This window comes from Pseudopodoces humilis, chromosome 13 (assembly GCF_049639895.1).
Source record: "Pseudopodoces humilis isolate 2021_Gansu_Grassland_sample_001 chromosome 13, ASM4963989v1, whole genome shotgun sequence".
In the NCBI taxonomy this organism is placed as follows: Eukaryota; Metazoa; Chordata; class Aves; order Passeriformes; family Paridae; genus Pseudopodoces; species Pseudopodoces humilis.
The window spans coordinates 12,290,403-12,308,128 of NC_142212.1; the positions used below are offsets into that span (position 1 = coordinate 12,290,403).

Here is a 17,726-nt window from a genome sequence, read left to right on the forward strand (position 1 = left end):
CCCAAAGTACGCCAGAGTGTTCTGTAGCATATTAATTCTTTTCAAAGACATGAAAATATTATTCTTAAATGTGAGTAATAAATGGGTATAGAAATCATAAAGTAGAGAAAAAATTCTGTATGTGCAAGATAGAGCCTGAAGTAATGTATTTACTCACTAATGATGTTGATTAAAAGTATCTGAATCCATACATGGGACTAGTTAAACATTAACTTAAAGCTGTTATTACCTTGATGAGGTGCTTGTACAGCAAATTTACCAAGTTATGTTTTGAATTTAGTATTTTCTTTCGTAATAAATCACTTTGTAGAGTAAACTGAACTAATTTGTTTTGGTCTTCTCATTCTTCAGAACCTTAGAGAGAACATTTGACTGGGTCTCTGGACAAAAGTAGTGAGTTTTCCTGTGTCTTCATGTCCAAACTGGCCAATTTTGAGATGAGAGAGTGTACTGATGCAGGGTAAATTACTGTCCAGAGCAGTTCTGTGTCACCACTGGTAGCCACAGGCAGAGGGAAAGTTATGAACAAGGCAAAATGTATGAACACTTTCAGATGAGGAAGTTGCATGAGTTTGTTTCATAAACCTGAATGGATGTGTATTCCCAATGCCTGTTTCCCCTTAAGGTGAGGTAAACTCGCATCCATGGTGTCTTTTGACAAGTGAGATACATCCTGCCCTGATTTGCAGGAAGGGTTGCCGCTGTCATAAATTGTTTAAAGGTTTGAAGAGAATGTTGCTTGAATTCTCAGGTTTGTTATTCAGTGTTTCTGAACCTCTTCAAGCTTGATGTATGAAACACTGCTTCAGTGTTATTTTTATAAGGATTATGTCATATTATAGAAGTGCAGATCTAAACTGTAAAATTGAGAATAATCTTGCTTTTAATCCTGAGCTTCTTTGGAGGCTGAGCATTGTCTGCCTGTTCATAGATTTGGCTGAAAACTATGGAATTAGCCTGATTATTCTTTTCCCCTCCAACCTTTTCTGATTTCCTTTATTTTTTAAAAGAATACACAATAATAACTTCGATTTTTTTGGTGGTATTATTCTCCATTTTGTTTTCATATAGATGCAGGGTGTCTGTAAATGCTCCAAAGAAGCTGAGCTGTTCTGTCTTTGCTAAGAAATCATTCTTTGTATTCTGGTGGTGCTGAGATAGTAAAAAGTTTCTAAGAAATTATGGGGTCATTAAGATTTTTGTTCCAGGTGTTTAATAAATCTGGCTCTGTGATGCATGTGCTTTGATGGGGTATAAAGGCTCCTCTAATTCTTAAATATTTTAAGAATGGAATAGAAAGGTTGCAGGTTATATCAGGAAAAATAGAATTACCTGTTGGAGAGGGGAAAAGTGGGAAAACATGAAGCACTCAGAATAAAATGACGTTGGTTGTTAGAGGTGAAGGAGAACAGAATGCTTTGATTTTGTTCTGGGCAAAACTTTAGAGGTTGATTTTGTTTTGTTTTGAGACTGAAGCAAACTCTCAAAGGCAGTACAAAGGTGCTGCTTACTGAAGGTTGGCGTAATGTTGAAATGTGTGTGAATAGTGGAAGTCAGGCAGTTCATTCCAATTCAGAGTTCAAGTACCTTGTGCAGCTACAGCATGAACAAAGAAGCAATGGATCTTCCATCTCAGCCTTTTCCAATTCCAATGTGTGTCCTTGTGGGAGGCAGCCTTGGTCAGGGATGGATGACTGGAGTTCTTTTGGGAGCTCTGCCCCAGCAGTTCCACAGCCTGTGTTGGGTGGGAGCATAGAATGGGTTGGCAAAAAGTTTTTTGCCTTTTGATCCATGTTAAGTAGGTACAGCTGACCTAAAGAAACCCAACCCCAAACTACTTACCATCCATCCATCTTAGCATGTAATGGCCTTCAGGAATATGAAGTTTAATTTTGAATAAACACTTATTGGTGGGCAGGTAAATGGATGAAAGCTTTATACTGAAGCGTTTTTAAAAGAGATTTGGGGTTTGTGTATTAAAAGTATATAATGATTATTCAATTAATTAATTAATTATATTTTGTAATAATAAATACAACTGTGTAATTTTGATTTATTTTTTTTTCCAGCTCCAGTTGTTAACCGATACAACAGAAGAGTATCAGGTATGGATTCTTTTTAAGTTTAAAGTATCTGAAATTATTTTGAAATGTGTATCTGACTATAGGAATTACATGAAAAATGTAATTTTTCTCTTATTGCCTTATTTCTCATAATTCTTGCATTATTTTTGTTTGAAATAGTGAGAATTGTTTCTTAATTTTCTGTAGATGTCAATGGTCAGCACATTAAGAGCAGTTAGAAAACAGAAATATGGGGGAAGGGTGCTCCCTTTTTGTATTGTTTTAGTCCCTTGCTTGTGCAAATTATATTTATATTTGTTGAATTAGTGGCTGTTCACTTGTTCTAGAGACACTGATTATACTTGTTTATTTATTTCTTTGTTTGTGTTCTATCTCAACCAGTATGAAATACTTTAATGAGAAATTGTTAAGCCCAAAAAATTCCTTTATAATTTGATTTTGAAGAGTATCACATGAACAAAATATTATGTATAAGTGAGAAGGTATTGCATATTTTTTTCATTTGAGGTGCAGTGTAAGTTACTTTGCATGTGGTAGTTTTTCTGTCTTCAAATATTTTATTAACATTTAGCTGGTCTAGAAAGTTATGATTCTGATTTGACAAATATCTTTATGAAAATGCCAATGTACTCTAGTTTTGTGTTCAAGTCTACTCAGTTTGTAATTTGTGTAGATAATCTGACAGTGGGAATGTTAATTATGGTGGGGCATTGTTGATAATATATTTATATGTGGTATATAAATAAATGTAAGATAAATACATATTTATGTGCAAAATGTCCTTATACTCATGCAATTCATTTACTTTTCTACTGGTTGCTTGGATATGATTAAGGAAATGATTGTGTATTTATGCGACTACAAACAAATAACTAAGTATAATGAGAATTTCATAACTCTTAAAAATGGACAGTGCTGTAGTTTTGAAATATGATTACATGAGAAATGTAGGCAGGAAAAAATTCTGTCTTGAATGGGGGGTTGATGCTCTGGTAGTAATATTGAGAATTATGTATTGCAGAGTATCTTAATTTGGAGACACCAAAGACACTTCAGTTTCTCTGCTAATTAAACAAGTCCATCCTGGAACCTGCTTATGGAGAAAAACCTTAGAAATGAAGAGTGACTACATCTCAGATTTAAATTTAATTAAATAAAGGCTGAGTTATTCCCAAAGTTAAAAAAATTAATCCTTCATCAGAAAGCATTTGTAATCTTTTTGACTTTGCAGTACTGAAATGCAGTGTTGGTGCTCACACAGTACTGAGCTGCTCTTAGTTAAAAAACAAGTTCTCTCATTTAGGAGGTCTAAAGGTTAATGTGAACAAGTAAAAGGCAAATGTATAATTGAATTGCTAACTTGTGCAATTAGATTAAGGAGGACTTTAGTTGCTTAATAATGTTCCTGCTTCAGGAAGAGCTAGAATAATTCAGAGTTACAGTTCACATTAGAATTGTCATGGTGACAAACAATAATAGAATATGTGTATGTTACTGCTGTGTGTTAAATACTTTCCATAATAAAAAAAATAGCCATTTTCTCTCTGTATACACTGTATAGGTCATGATCAGTGTGGGATTTGTTAAAATGCAAAGGCGATGCAAAACCCATCCATGTGTATACAAAGAGATGCAGTTTTCCTTCTCTTGGCAGGAAAATCAGAGAAACTGCTGGTTTGGGGTAGGGGGTGTTTGGTGGGTGGTTTATTTCACTCCATTCCTGCTGTTTCTGTCAAGACCTTCATAGGAATGAGACTGGCTGGGCTCTGCTGGGTTACTGAGCTCAGCCCCCTGCCACCATAGGCAACCACGTTTTACAGTCTCTTGCATAAAATCAGGGACTGATTTGCTGGGTTTGGTGCTCTGAATTTGGTTTGATATGTGTGTTAGATGCATTATGTTTTAAACAAGTTTTCATTCTGCAATTTTGGTAAGGTTTTGTCTTTATAAACCAACAAATAACAACAATCACCAAACCAAAGATTGCTCAGCATAGCAGCTAAATGTTTCTGGATTTAACTAATAAAGTAAAGCAGAAAAAAACATGGAGAAGAAAAACTGGCACATAATTCTTTATTGAAATTGCATTTAGTGTATTGCATTTATGGTCTTGTCTTCAGGAGAGCTTTCTGCTAGTCCATGTTGAACCTTGTCAGTCCAGCCAATATTTCTGTGTTTCCAGTGCAGTGTGTGTTTGTAAGGGGAGTGAAGAGCAGAGCTCAGTTGCTTGCTGCTATCAACATTTACATGCACAAAATCACAGATTTACAGAGAATTTAAAAGCTTACATGGGATGTATTAAAGAAAAATTCTAGCAAGAATTGTTCAAGTATTTGGCTGCCTAGGGAATTACAGCACTGTCCTTGTTCACTAGGTCAAAAATAAAAGAAAAATTTAATTTTAATTAAAGGAAAAGTTAATGAAGTGCTTGTCTCCATTGCATACAGTTTGACAGGCAAATAATTGTTCTGGTAAACCACTCAACTGATGTGTTCTTGATGGCTAACAAGTGTCTTTATGATCTCTTACACATAGCAGTTAAAAAATTTCTTTTTAGTTGCTTTATTAATTTATTAATATTAAACTTGGAGTGTTTTCTATTGGTTGGTTGTGATTAGTTGCCTACAGGTAACAGGATAATCATGGTTCTTTTGGTGCACTCTTGCAAATTCTAGAGATACATAAACCCATAGAATAAATCTGTTCTAGTGATTACTAAATTTTCATTTAGGTCTTTATTTCTAGCTATGAAACATCTAAACAGTTATGGCAAATACTGCCAATGCTGGAAATATTTAGCTGTCACTCTTTAAATGGACTGTGCAGGAGGGTCATCCTGGAAGAGGGGGATTTATCTAATCATGTTCATGTAATTATTTATAGAAGTGCAGAGTGGTAGTGTTCTCATGAAGAGAAACATTCTTTTCCATGGAATGCTTGGAGGGAGAAGGAGAAATGAGAGTTTGATGTTCCCCTAAACATTATTCTAGTGAATAGCTGGCTAGTGTGTGGCCATGGCCATGTAGCATGTTGAGATCCATGGTGTCACACAAACAGTTGGTCAGCTCTAATTTGTATCTGAGGTGGTGGCTGACTTCATTAAAATAATCCTGTTTGCACAATCATAAGCTATATTGGTGGTAGAAACTAAAATGGAAAAAGCCACCTCAATAATTTGAAAACCTCCTAGCTCCAGGGTGCCGTGGGCTGTGATGCAATTTCAGTGCTAATTACCACCAGAGCAGTTGTCTTGCTGCTGCTTAAATGGGTCAGCAAAGTCTGAGCCTTGTGCCAGTGTAACCTGTGGATTGCTGACTGATTCCCTTTGCCCAGGCTTGGATGGAATGGCCTGAAACCCTTATAGATTCATTCTTCCCAAGAACTGGACTGGGTTGAAATTCATACTTGCTTCATTACATTCCTTGAATTTCCTCCAACATAGGGACTCCTGACAAACCTAATTATGTCGGTCACTTCATTGTCTGTAATGAAAGGCTGCAGAACGTGCCAGTGTCTCTGCCCTTGGCTGGGGACTGACTACATGGTGCAGGGAGGTGGCAGGAATCAGTGATACCTCCTTTCTCAATTCTATCAGTGCTGTATCAGAACTAGAGGAAGAGAGCATTGATATTTGTCCTGCTATAACAAATGGTATGTAACACCAAGGAGAATTTTGCTCCTGGCAGGATATGAATGAGAAGTTAATTGTGTTTTTGGAAGGAAGAGTGTGACGCCCACTAGAGTCTCTCTTGTGCATAGTTTCTCCTCTTTTAGTTTTAGCATATTTCAGAAAAGTTAAGTTTTTCATTAGATTTCTGTATTGCCATTTCTAGACACTTTTGATACATTCCACAGAACACCCACTCTCCAGCAGATTTGCTGATTTCTTCTTGGGATAGGAAAATCTGACAAAATGACACCCGTACCATACATGTGTCACTAAAGGTTTTCATCTTTTTTTACAATTATTTCTGTTTATCTGAGTGACCTGGTATAATACATCTCTTTTGCATATGTCTGTACTGCCTCATGAGCCTTCCTTTGGCCTCAGTGGGATAAGATTACTATTTTTACATTCAACAACTACAAGTGGAATAACTGACCTGTATAATCTAGGGAACAATACATAATAGTTATTTCCTTAATAGTAACATGGTTGTCAGGATCTGTGCCTGTTTTCATGTTAATATAAAAAAATAATCAGATGAAACAGACTCACCTCAGTTGGTCCCTTTGTTGGGGCAGCTTTCAGCAGAGACTCAGTGGAGTGAGAGGGATCAAATCTGTTCCTGGAGCTGGGTGCTAAACCTTCCCCTAAGATGAGGTTGTTGAGTAAAGGTTTCATGTGTAGATGCTAATTTTGTTTAAATGTTACTGGATCCTGATTTCCTGGGTATAGCAAACATTAGCATTTTGTGGAACCCTGGCAGTTGCGAATTGTCCCCAGCAATGCTGGGTCCAGAATCAGGGCTTTTTATGTTTTTCTTGTCTCTAGCAATCTGATGTTGACACTATGGCTTGGTGTTGTGAAGTTGTTTGGGTTTTTTGGGGTTTTTTTTTGGTTGGTTGTTTTTGGGGTTTTTTGGTATTTGAGTAATTTTGTGTTTTGAATAATGTGTAAATCAATATTCCCTGACAGTTTTTGGCTTTTTCTTTCATATCACATAAGCGTCTGTAAGAGGCCTTGACTATTGCTTCTTCCAACTCACTGATTCTTCTCTGTTTTGCTGGTGATGGGGACTCTTTACCTTGAACTCTTCATTAGTCTGGCTTCTGCCAAAGATGAGCAGTCATAATGTACGTATGTTGCTAAAGTCTGATATTCCTCTCTGCTTTCTAGTGCAATACAGCATTTTCTTCACACCCTGGCAAGTTGAGATGTCAGAATATAATAATATTGTACATAGTAAATTCCTTTTAGTGCTTTTAGTGTTTTGAAATGACAGCTTTAACAAAAATAATTTTCTAATAAAGCTTTTCTGTTAATTATTGCCACACAGCATGATGGTATGTGGCAAAAAATGCTGTTTTGGGACCCTGTTAAATTAGGATATCTAAATGGTAGCAATGAAGCAAGAGGCAACCCTTCTCTTGGGAGGTTGTTTTGAGTATTTTCTCTTGCAGAATGCTATCTACTACTTCAGTGATAAAAATCTCAGCACTTGAAATCATCGAGGGAGGAAGACTGAGTGATGACTGACTTTCTCTATGCTGCTCTCTTTGCTGTATATTTATGTGATTATCAGAGGTTAACTTGAAAATCATGATCTGGCTTCTTCTCTTGAAGCTATTTAATTAATTTCTATATTGATTATTCACCATCTTACAACACTGATGGCATAATAACTTCTGCTGAAAGATTTTCAGGCAGGTGATAAATGATAAGAGACTTCCAAGTTCAAAAATCCACATTTTGACAAATGGCTGTTTTCCTGTATCAACAACCTGAAGTTTCTGTGATTTTTTGCTAGCCCTAACGATTGCAAAACTGATATCATAACTAGAGTGAAAAGAATTAATTTTAAAAAATGTTGATATGAGCAAAAGCCAAGCACGTGGGATGACAGATGAAAGTGGTGATAAATTGTGTGGGTGCTCTCCTGTAAGAAAGTGTCTGAATCATTATTCGTTAAACAAAAAAACCTTGTTTTCTCTGTTTGCAATATTGGGACTTATTTAAAAATTCCTGGCATGTGATTGACATTCAGTGAATAATAAAAAGCTTATTTTTGGAAATTAATAGTCATGACTTCAAAATTACTTGGATTTCACAGTGTTGTGAAGAATTCTGCAGGATTTTTTTTTTTTATGACATAAAGAGAAATGCAGCACTGCGAGCATCCGTAAAATTTAAGTCAGTGCAATACCTGGTCAGAAGAAATCTGATCCAGTCTGCTTAATGCACATAAGTGCTACAGTGGAGTAGAATTCATTAATCCTTCATCTTTTTTATTTATTCTTTCTTAATACTAGTTCATGACTAGATTGTTACATAAAAATTAGAAGCTGTTAGTCCAAAGTCAAATGTTTTAACTGAAATTAACCCTTAAGAGTTGGGAGCGTAAGTATAGCTGTGCACATTTTTAGACAAGCAATGCAGTATGGATCAGTTTTTCAAAAGTATTCAGGTAGAAAAAGGTGCTAGTGATTAACTTCCATTAATTGTTTTACATTAAAGATCTTTAAAAAGCCTACATAAATGTTGTTCCATATCTTTATATATATAAATACTTTTGAAAATATTTGCCTTCAGCTGATTGTTGAAATAAAGTGTAATTCTCCCTTTGATAGGTTGAAATTTAACTTTTCTCTTTCATGTGATAGAGAATTATGTTTGGTTTTTTTCTTTTTTTTTTCTTTTCTTTTGGTTTGAACTCAGGATGGTTTTTAATATGGGAATTAAAGCCCAAATGAAAATATTCCAACATGGTTTGTTGGTCAAACACACCTGAGGAAATCTCAAAATGCCTGTCACAATACAGGCTAAAAAAGGCAGTTTTATATTTGTTGCAAAATCTGGTGCTGTGATGTATCTTTAGAGTGACCTCAGAATCAGATGCGATTTGAATTTTTCTGGTGAATATATAAGGCTACACTCCATCTCTGTTTTAATATAAAGTTTTAGACAAAGTCACAGATGTTGTTGTGCTCCTATATTGATTAATACACTCAATCAAGTTTAGGTAACTTCAGTTTAAATGTGAAATATGTTGAATAGTCCATCTATGGAGAACAGAAAAGTTGAACAGACTTGATTTAAATATGAAAGGATGTACTTTCAGAAACTTGATTGTTTTTAACAGCAGAACACCTTGCTGAGTCTGTGTGTAGCCCAAAATAACAAAAAACTTTATAAGAATACTAAAAAACTCAGTATAGGGAATATAATGGCAATTTGAAAACTCACTACAGGAAATATGAAAGCCATCTGAGGAACTGCTGTGAGCCCTCATTTGAAGAGACTTGAATCAGGGCTTGACTTTGGGAGGTGTGGGTGCTTGGCTGCCTGAGGCGCTTATCTGATTTGATGTTTTTCCCATGTCTCCAAAATTTGGGAGAGGAAAAACCCTAATTTTCTTAAGCTCACTAATCTTCTCTAATGGAAAACCACAAAACTGGTCATAAGTAAGGCACACAAGTTACAACTGATGAAGTTCCTTCCAATATTAATCCTTTGCCCAGACCACTTCAAATGTGTATTTCCTCTGAAGGCAATCTATTTATTCAGTGGGACGCTGAAGTCCACAGTTGGCTCATGAGTGAAGGAGTTACATTTGCCATGGCTGGTGCTCAGCAGGAAACTGGAATTGCTCAGTAGCCACACAGGAATGGGGGGAGCTGCCAGGTTTTTCTTCAAGGGGTCCGACAGTAACTTGGCATATTTCCTGCTTTTTCAGCATGCCAGGAAAGGAAACAGCAGTTTCCAAGCTCAGGGATCTGGGGGCTTCCACACCATTCCTCTGCACACAATCCTTTTGTGTCAAGCCATGCTAATTTTTTATTGCTCCCTGTTGTTACAGATAAATAGGTGTTAGTTGTTCTATTCGGGGTAATGTGGTTTTGAACATACTTGGACATTCACTAGAAATCTTTGAAAATCATACCATATAATTTATTTCAGAAGTGCCTTCTAACACTTCGGCATACTTTGGTTCTCTGTTACGACAGATGTCAGAAAGATGTGGGTAATCTTCATTGCTAAATGAAATTTAAGGCAAAAAGTGCTTTACTGCACTTTTCTCTAGATGATTTAAAGATATTAATTGCCTTATTCCAGGTTTAGCAGTTCATATGGCAGAATTGCTAGTATAAAACCAAAAAAATGCCTTGATCTGTAAATTGAAAGAAAATTTCCTATTTCTATACTAGAAAAACGCTTTTCCTGTTTTATTTCTCAGCTAAATTCTCTTTTCTATCTACAGTTTGCAACTAAAAGCCTGTAAGCTGCATGTCTTTTTTTGGGGGGAAGGCATATATTTGAGCCATTTCTTGAAACTTGGTGTTCTGATGTAAACTGAATGGAAAGTGAACATTCTCTGTGCTGTTTTTAACTCAGAGAAAAGTGTCACTGTTTCAGGCACATAAGCATTATTGGTGCTGAATTTCTGGTTCTATCTGCCTTGCTTACGTAACACATTTGGAAATGTGTTAAGATTTATGTGATGAGCTAAACCAGAAGATCATTAAAGCAGAAGGCTTACTTCTACAATTGTGAATCTGTGTGCTCTGAAATAGTAGTAGCATCATGTTTTCCAGGAGACCTTTTTTATGGATGACTATCTCATCGGTAAGGCTCTCTTAGAGGGCTTGAACAAGGTCAGCAGCGTGTTTATCCATTTCAGTCTTCTGATTTCTTAACTTGCAAGAATAAAGCTTGCTCCATTTGAATTTCCCAGGCTTCACCACATGGAATAATGTGTAACTCCAAAATACCCTGCTTCCATTTTAGATTTCTGTTTAAATGTAGTAAAGGGAATTGGAAACAGAAGTAACAAATTGTATATTTCTGTTTTAAGATTGAAAGGGCAGTATTTTACTTTTGGTAGTTACTGTGCCAGAGCTGTGTACTCCAATGATCAGTCACATGGAACATTTTTGTATTTTTGTTACTCCTCTACCATGAGGGAAGTATTTTTATTGTATTAATTTTCATGCAGACATACCTCTTACTGCAAGTCCCAGAGCACACCATTGTCTGATGGGATGCTGGGCTCTCTTGTTGTAGATTGAGACATGGAAGCCCAAAGTGCAGGAGTCTTAGGTGTGGCTTAGTTAGCAGATGATTCTGTGGAATCAGGCAGTATTGTCCCTTGACTACTCCAGCTGTACAGGAGAGACTTGCAGAGTGTTTATTTTATCACCAGACGGATTTCATCATAGGTGCTCTGGAAACTGTAAATTTTCAAATTATCAAAAAATGAGTCTAGGAATTACAGCCTCATGAGTTTATCATTATTCTCCTGCAGCATGTGACGTCAGTGAGGTGAGAGAGTATAACCCTTCCACGTGTGAGTGTGCAGAGTGGAAGGATAAGCTAAAACATTTGGCATAACTCATATATAAGGGCATTAAGCAAAAAAGTAAAAGTTGTGCCTTGATATAATTAAATAGGCAACTATATGAAGTAAATACAGTGATAAACAGCTCTTAGTTTAGTTTTTAAAAAAAAAAGGCAAATGTCATCTTCATTTGGTTATGCCAGAGAGGTAGGAGAAGTGCTTAGGAGAATTCTGTCTCTAGTCTTACATTGGCACAAGTTCTTTGTTTTAATTGCTCCTGAGTAGGAGGAGGATTTAAATAAAGATATCCATGCTGAGGATTGTCTTCTGAAGTTTTGTTGCAGTTCGATAGGACCCCAACAAGTCACCTCTTAGTTTGATAGGGAATGTCATTTCCTAACAGATCCCTGGAGCAGATTCCCAGGTGCTGTGAAGCCTTCGATCTCTGGTTTGTCTGGTGCTGTGTCCCTGAGTCAACCTGGGGCTGATTTCCAGGCCAGATCCTGCAGGTTGCAGAAGGAGTTACACAAAACAAAACAAAAAACCAGCCCTACAAAACAAAGCCTACCTAGGAATAATAATTAAGTAGGAACGCATTGTATCTTGTTAAAAGTGCTTTATGCTTGTCTTTAAAGTCTTGTTGAAGCAGTATTGTCTGCTTGTAATGCTTTCATTATATGTGTGTAAAGATACGAATCTAAACCAGACTGTGATTATTTACTTTCCGTTTATTATTCTACTTCTTTCATCATGAAAGTTCTTGTTTGCCCTTAGGGAAATGTAATTTTAAATACTTTGCCAAATCTTGATGCAGTAAGGGAAAAAAAAAGGCTACTCTCCTGTAAGGCATTGTCTCAATTGTTTTACTGTACATCTGATGATAAAACCTTTTAAAGAAAGACTAAAAATCAGATTTTTATTAATCTGTATGAATGTAATAAGAATATTTGAAAACTGCATTATTCAGAATATATAAAGCAAATGCACATATAGAAATAGTTGTCAACCAATTGCCATAATTTTCAAGGCCTTATTATGTTGCCTGTACTTACGTATCTTGGGAGAAAAGGTGTCTGTGAATGTAAAGTTGGATTTCCTGCAAAGAAAAAAACCCCATTATCATAAAAGGTGGCATTTATAATTGATTGTGCAGTCTGTTCTGAACTTGTGACTGAAAAGTAATATGAAGTAGGAGTGTGTGACAATGGTGTTTCAGTTTTGTCACAAGCCATTGTCGCCGGAACTGTTGCATTTCTCTTCTGATGGAAAGGGAACAAGCTGGAGAAATCTCATTTAGATAATGCTATTGGAAAGTACATAATCATGCTGGGGAAATGGTTATCAAAGATTTCTAAAAGCAAGTTCAGCAAGCACTGTAACACATCATGCACTGTCCTTGGCAAAAGTGTTTATCCAGCTGTGAACTAGAATGGGGTCTCTGCAAGCTCTACCTTGAACCTCAGTTTTGCTACTCTTGACCTTGAGGAACATAGGTAATGTCCACATCAGAGCTGGCCATCTTCAGGTTGACTCTGAGCTGTAAGCAAGGCTTTGGGTAGAGCCAGGTGAACACTTCAGCCTGTTGCGCAACAGAGGCAACACTGGCCTTTCTGCAGAGCGAGGTGAAACAGTGCAGCACTTGAGAGCCTTACAGGCTCCATCAGTGTCTTGTAGGCTTCTTTGCCTGACAAAGTGATTTGTGCAGCTTTTCAGCCTGAGCAGGCTTTGGGACCAAGTGTGGAGTGTGCCTGAACCTGTAATCCTGACTGGACTGAGCTGGTTTGGCACGGCCTTGCTGAGTCTGAGTGCCTTTGCAGTTAATCTGTAACACAGAAGAACTCTGCGTGTGAAGAACCAACTTGGTTTAGTTTCCTTTTAACATTGTGACATTTGAAGCTGTTTCAAGAACCAAAAATCCATTATTTTCCTTTCCCCCTGAAATGAATAATTTCTAAATATTTCTCCACTGAAAAAAATCTTACACTTTATTTGACATATATGGCCAATGCAAGTGGTTGCATATTTGAATATTCTGCTTTGGTATTTGGAAAAGGTTTGATGGGGTATTTTTGGCTCAAATCCTGGTTATTGTAAATCATGTCTCAGTTATGCCTCTGAGAATTAAGAGTGAAGTCAGGGGTTGGTACTGCTGTGGGCTAGCCTGCATCTGGAGATTGCCATGTGGCACATAAAGTGAAAGACCAGTCTTTTAAGACCCAAGACCTGAGTTCTGGGCTGATGCAACAAGGTTGGTTTTAACAAAAAATTTACCCTTGATTTCACTCAGTTCTCACTAGTGAATTGAAGGCTGAAGCAGCTGATTTTCCTGCACATATTAACTGTTCTTTGGGTTTCAGTGTTGCTTTTCTTTCCAACTGTCACGAATGTGAAAATGGTTCAGGTGGTGCAAATGGTTGCAGGTTCTGTTTCCCACATGCTGGATCGAGGTACGAATCTGTCGTCTGCTTTGACATGGTGAGATCTTTCACTTGAGAAACAAAGTGCAATTTCTGAACCAAAAAGTTCTGAGCTAACCAAGCAACAGAAGTGAGAGGGAACTTGAAGTTGTTTTCCAAGTGTGGAAAATCACATTTATCTGTGCCAGCAAAGACCTGTGTGTAAGTGCTGTTCAAGCTTCCTAGTTCATCTGACTGCATCGTTTTGAAGTGCAACTCAGCTGTCACAGGGAATGACAAGCCACTGGAAGTGGTCATCGTTCCAGCTGGCATAGTGCTCCCAGAAGAGGCTATGCATCTGTCCCTTGAGAGACAGACTTAAAAAATGCTTGAAGCTTTGACAAATTCAGATGCAAAGAACACTGCCTTAAACATAGTTTAAGATAACTCATCTGAATAAATAACTGGGAAAGTGGTTCTGCATGTACTGCTCTGAGTGGATTTTTATTAATGAGTCTGATAGGATCAACTGGAGGTGATGCATCCTCATAAGTAAGAAAGAGTGAATAGGATTTCACTCTGCAGTGCAGAAGGTGGGATCCAAAATTGAAAAGAGAGTATGACAGGGCATCCATTGTTTTAGTAGCAACAGAAATACTAATAATGCATTCACCTTACATAGAATATCAAACTTAAATTTCCTTCTTTTGTGTGTGTTTGAAGGTGTTCAAGCATCAGCCTCTTGGCTGAAAAAGTGATCTCTCGGGGACAGGGATGCTGTGCATTTCTCTTTGAGGCTGTATTGACTTGCCAGATCTAAATGCTCAACTGTTATTCATTCGCATACAGATTTGTATAGAGTGCAAGGACTTTGATCTTGACAAAACACATATTTTGCAGAACAATATTATCTTGAGAGTGATTAAAACTTACATAAACAAAGGTGGTGTTTGTACTGGCAAACTTGTCTTGCTACTTCTTCTTCTGTCCCCACCCCTTGCTTCCCCCTCACCCATCCACTGCTGATGTCATTGCTGCAGCTACAAAGATCTCGGTTGCTTTCAGATGCTGTCACCTGCATAACAAAGCAGCGATGGAGCTGTATCATTTCTGAGCCTTCAGAAGTGTTAACAGATGTTCTTGAAAGCCAAAGAAGGTGCAGCATGAGAGCTGCAGAAGCTAAGAGAGACTAAATGTAGATGGTAGGATAAAAGCCTGAATTTCTTTTTATCTCAAAGCTTCATAAAATTGAAAACAGTTTTTTGTGTTCCAAAGCTATTTGAACTGTGTATGGGTGGATTTGGAAGGAAGCTTGGTCTGCATGGTGTGAGCTGATAGAGCTGTAGATGTGTCACACTGGTGTGTAACTTCCACTGATGGATTCTTGCTCAGCTCTTGCTCAAGGGCAGAGTTGTGCTGAAAATCCCAGCTAGGCAAGGTGTGATTTCAGAAGTCACTTCAAATTATATGAAGATACTGGTGAGCTTCAGGTTGTATATTAAGAAAACTTCTTCCCCTGAGGGTGGTGGAGCAGGTTAGCAGAGAGATGTGCGATCTTCACCCTGGGAGGTTTCCAGGTCAGCCCCAAACTAGCCCTCAGTTCCAAGTAGCTGCCCTTGGACAGGTAGGTTGGGCTGGATGACCTTCAGAGAGAGATCCCTTCCAGCTGCCATTTCAGTGAGTCTGAAAAACAACGCTTTTCAGGAGAATCTTGTGAGAACAAGCTTGCCTCTGAGTGTCTGTTTTTTTTGGACACTTAAACAGTTAATATGTGAATTCAGTCACATGTGAAATAATAGGTCAAGGACGTTTTCAGTCAGTCAAGATGAAAGATCAGATGTTTTTTCATTAGGACTGGCTGTACTGTAGTGCACAAATGAATAACCTTCAGGAGTCCTGAAATTCCCTAGATTTCTGACAGGCATTGGCAGAGTTTAGGGTAGTTATGGGGAACCTTTACAGCCCGAAGAACAGCAAAGCAGCAGACAGCATGAAACATTTTGAAGGTAAGACCGTCACACAGGTGACAGTTCAGACTTCAACAGTTCAGACTTCCCTAAATGATTTACCAATTAAAAATAGTGGCAAGAAAAATTTGACATACTGCACCATAAAACATGGGATCGGTTGATGTAATGTTGATTTTTCTTCTCATTAGTCACATTTTAGAGTATTTGAAAAATACTGTTGGTTGTTCTGAGTAGGCTGTAAAGCTTACCAGCATATCATAATATTAATTAAGCTTGAGAATTTTGTGTCTCTTCCCTTTTTTAAGCATACCACAACAGGTATGTTGTATTAAGTTTTATAGCTCTGCCTGCAAGTAAATAGTCGTGTAAATCAGAGCTGTCCAAAGCTGAAGTCAAAATGTCTGGCTTACTCTTCTCCATGGGAAAAGAAATCCCAGTAGGAGATTGAAGAATGAGAAGCATAATGGGAAGGCATTCTATGTGACCATGGGAAGAAGTGGTATATTGCAATGTTTTTATTGTATTTCTATGGTGCCCATTCACGGGCATTACAGAAGTGATTTCCATTTGTAAGGGAGGGGTACTAAGTCCTAGTCTGTATCCGTGGTGGACTTTGGGAGCTGTTTTCACCAATACTGGGTAAGATGAAATAGGGGAAACCTACATTTACAGACCTTAATCAAAGCCATAACCATTTCATACTGAAGTTATAGATGACTGTGTTGCTTTGATGTGTATTTTAAGATAAGGTCTTGCTCTGATGCCCTAGTTTTAGCTGTGGTAATAAAGCTTGTTTTCCCAAGGAAATCTTGAAGAGGATTTCCTGAATTCTAAAGCATTTTTAGCAGTAGCTTCCCTGCAGCTGAGGTGGGAACAAAATCAAATTTGCAACTTAATATTAGAATTTGAATGATAGAATGGTATAGTGGTACAGTGATTTATGAATTCATAGATGTGACTTGAATGTGCTTATACACCAGGTACTTTCAAAAATGTACAGAAGTGTATTTATAGTATGTAATGTTGTGCTTAATAGAGAATTGGACTCCGACTGCTCATAAGATACACCAGTTGTAAAAAATGGAGTTGATTATCACCATACTGTTTAAACCACAGAACCTTTCTTCTTAGTAACTGTTCCTTATTAGAAAATCCAAAGCTTTCACAATAGATTTTGATCTTTACTGTAAAATGGAATGAGGAAGAAAGCTTTCACACCAAAATGCTAATAATGTTTTCTTTGTTAGTGCCTTTGTATTGCATATTGTGTGCATCAGCGTATCAGTCCAAGTTCTGTAGTTTTGTAAGCATCCACCTTCCCATAAACCAGTCATCTTTGGACTCTGGAGTGGACTATACTTTTTTTCAGCTGGGGAAGAATGCTGTTTATCCTTCGAGTATCTGGCCTAAGTGTGGGTGGCTCCGTTAAACTAAAAGCATGTGTGTGGTAGGTGCACTGTCAGTACACTGTTTCTGTATTGTTAAACAGGTTTATTGTATGAGCAGTACTTACTCTCTAAATGCCTGATGCCTAATGATTATATGATTGTGTTTTTAAATTGTGGTTTGATAAGTGGAATGCTTGTTGTATTTGAGTCTCCTCACTCTCTCCAGGAAAAAAAAGAATTAAAATCCAATTTCCTAGGAAAGACTTGTATCTTTTAGGTAGGGAGAAAACAAATACCAAATAAAAAAACCGAGACACACAAAACCAAACAGATTTTTCCTAGTAAATTATGCTAGAGTTTTGCATTTTTATAGTCCTGTTGAGTGCATGATGACAGGGTCAATAGGCATGTGTGCATTTTTGAATTATTTACAAGTTGCTGAATTCTAGACTTTCTGGATTTTTATTTATACTTTCTCAGTCCATTCAGCAGTTAGATGTCATTGCAGTGTGCTTCTGGGCATGCTGCCAAGTCTTCACTATTGTCACAATGCTGGATAAAGTACAAAGGAAAACGCTTGTCTATGTTTCCTTGTAAAATTTTATAAGTAATGTATAACCTCAGACGTGAGACCACTGTTATTAAAGAGCACAGCTAGATGAAAACAGGACTGACTCTCACTTTCCTTGACTTTCTGTACTGGTGGTTAGAATGTGCACATCACTTTGACATGCAAGGACTGTAAATATCCATGAATTAATAAGAAAATCTAAGCTGGAACTGTGGGCTTTTGGCGGCCACGGTGTCTGTGTTTAGTATTGTGAAACTCTGTAATAGCGTAATTGTTAAGATAACTGAAGAGAAGCCTTTTCTGAAGAATTAAAACTGA

General features: G+C 37.3%; 1 protein-coding gene across 1 annotated transcript in view; it reads left to right on the plus strand.

Annotated features, from left to right (window-relative positions):
- PRKAR2A (protein kinase cAMP-dependent type II regulatory subunit alpha) overlaps positions 1 to 17,726 on the plus strand; it is a 59,797-nt gene that overhangs the window by 21,794 nt on the left and 20,277 nt on the right. The window contains exon 2 of the mRNA XM_005522030.3: positions 2,070 to 2,105. Coding sequence (XP_005522087.1) covers positions 2,070 to 2,105 — 36 coding nt within the window. The remainder of the gene's footprint in view (positions 1 to 2,069; positions 2,106 to 17,726) is intronic.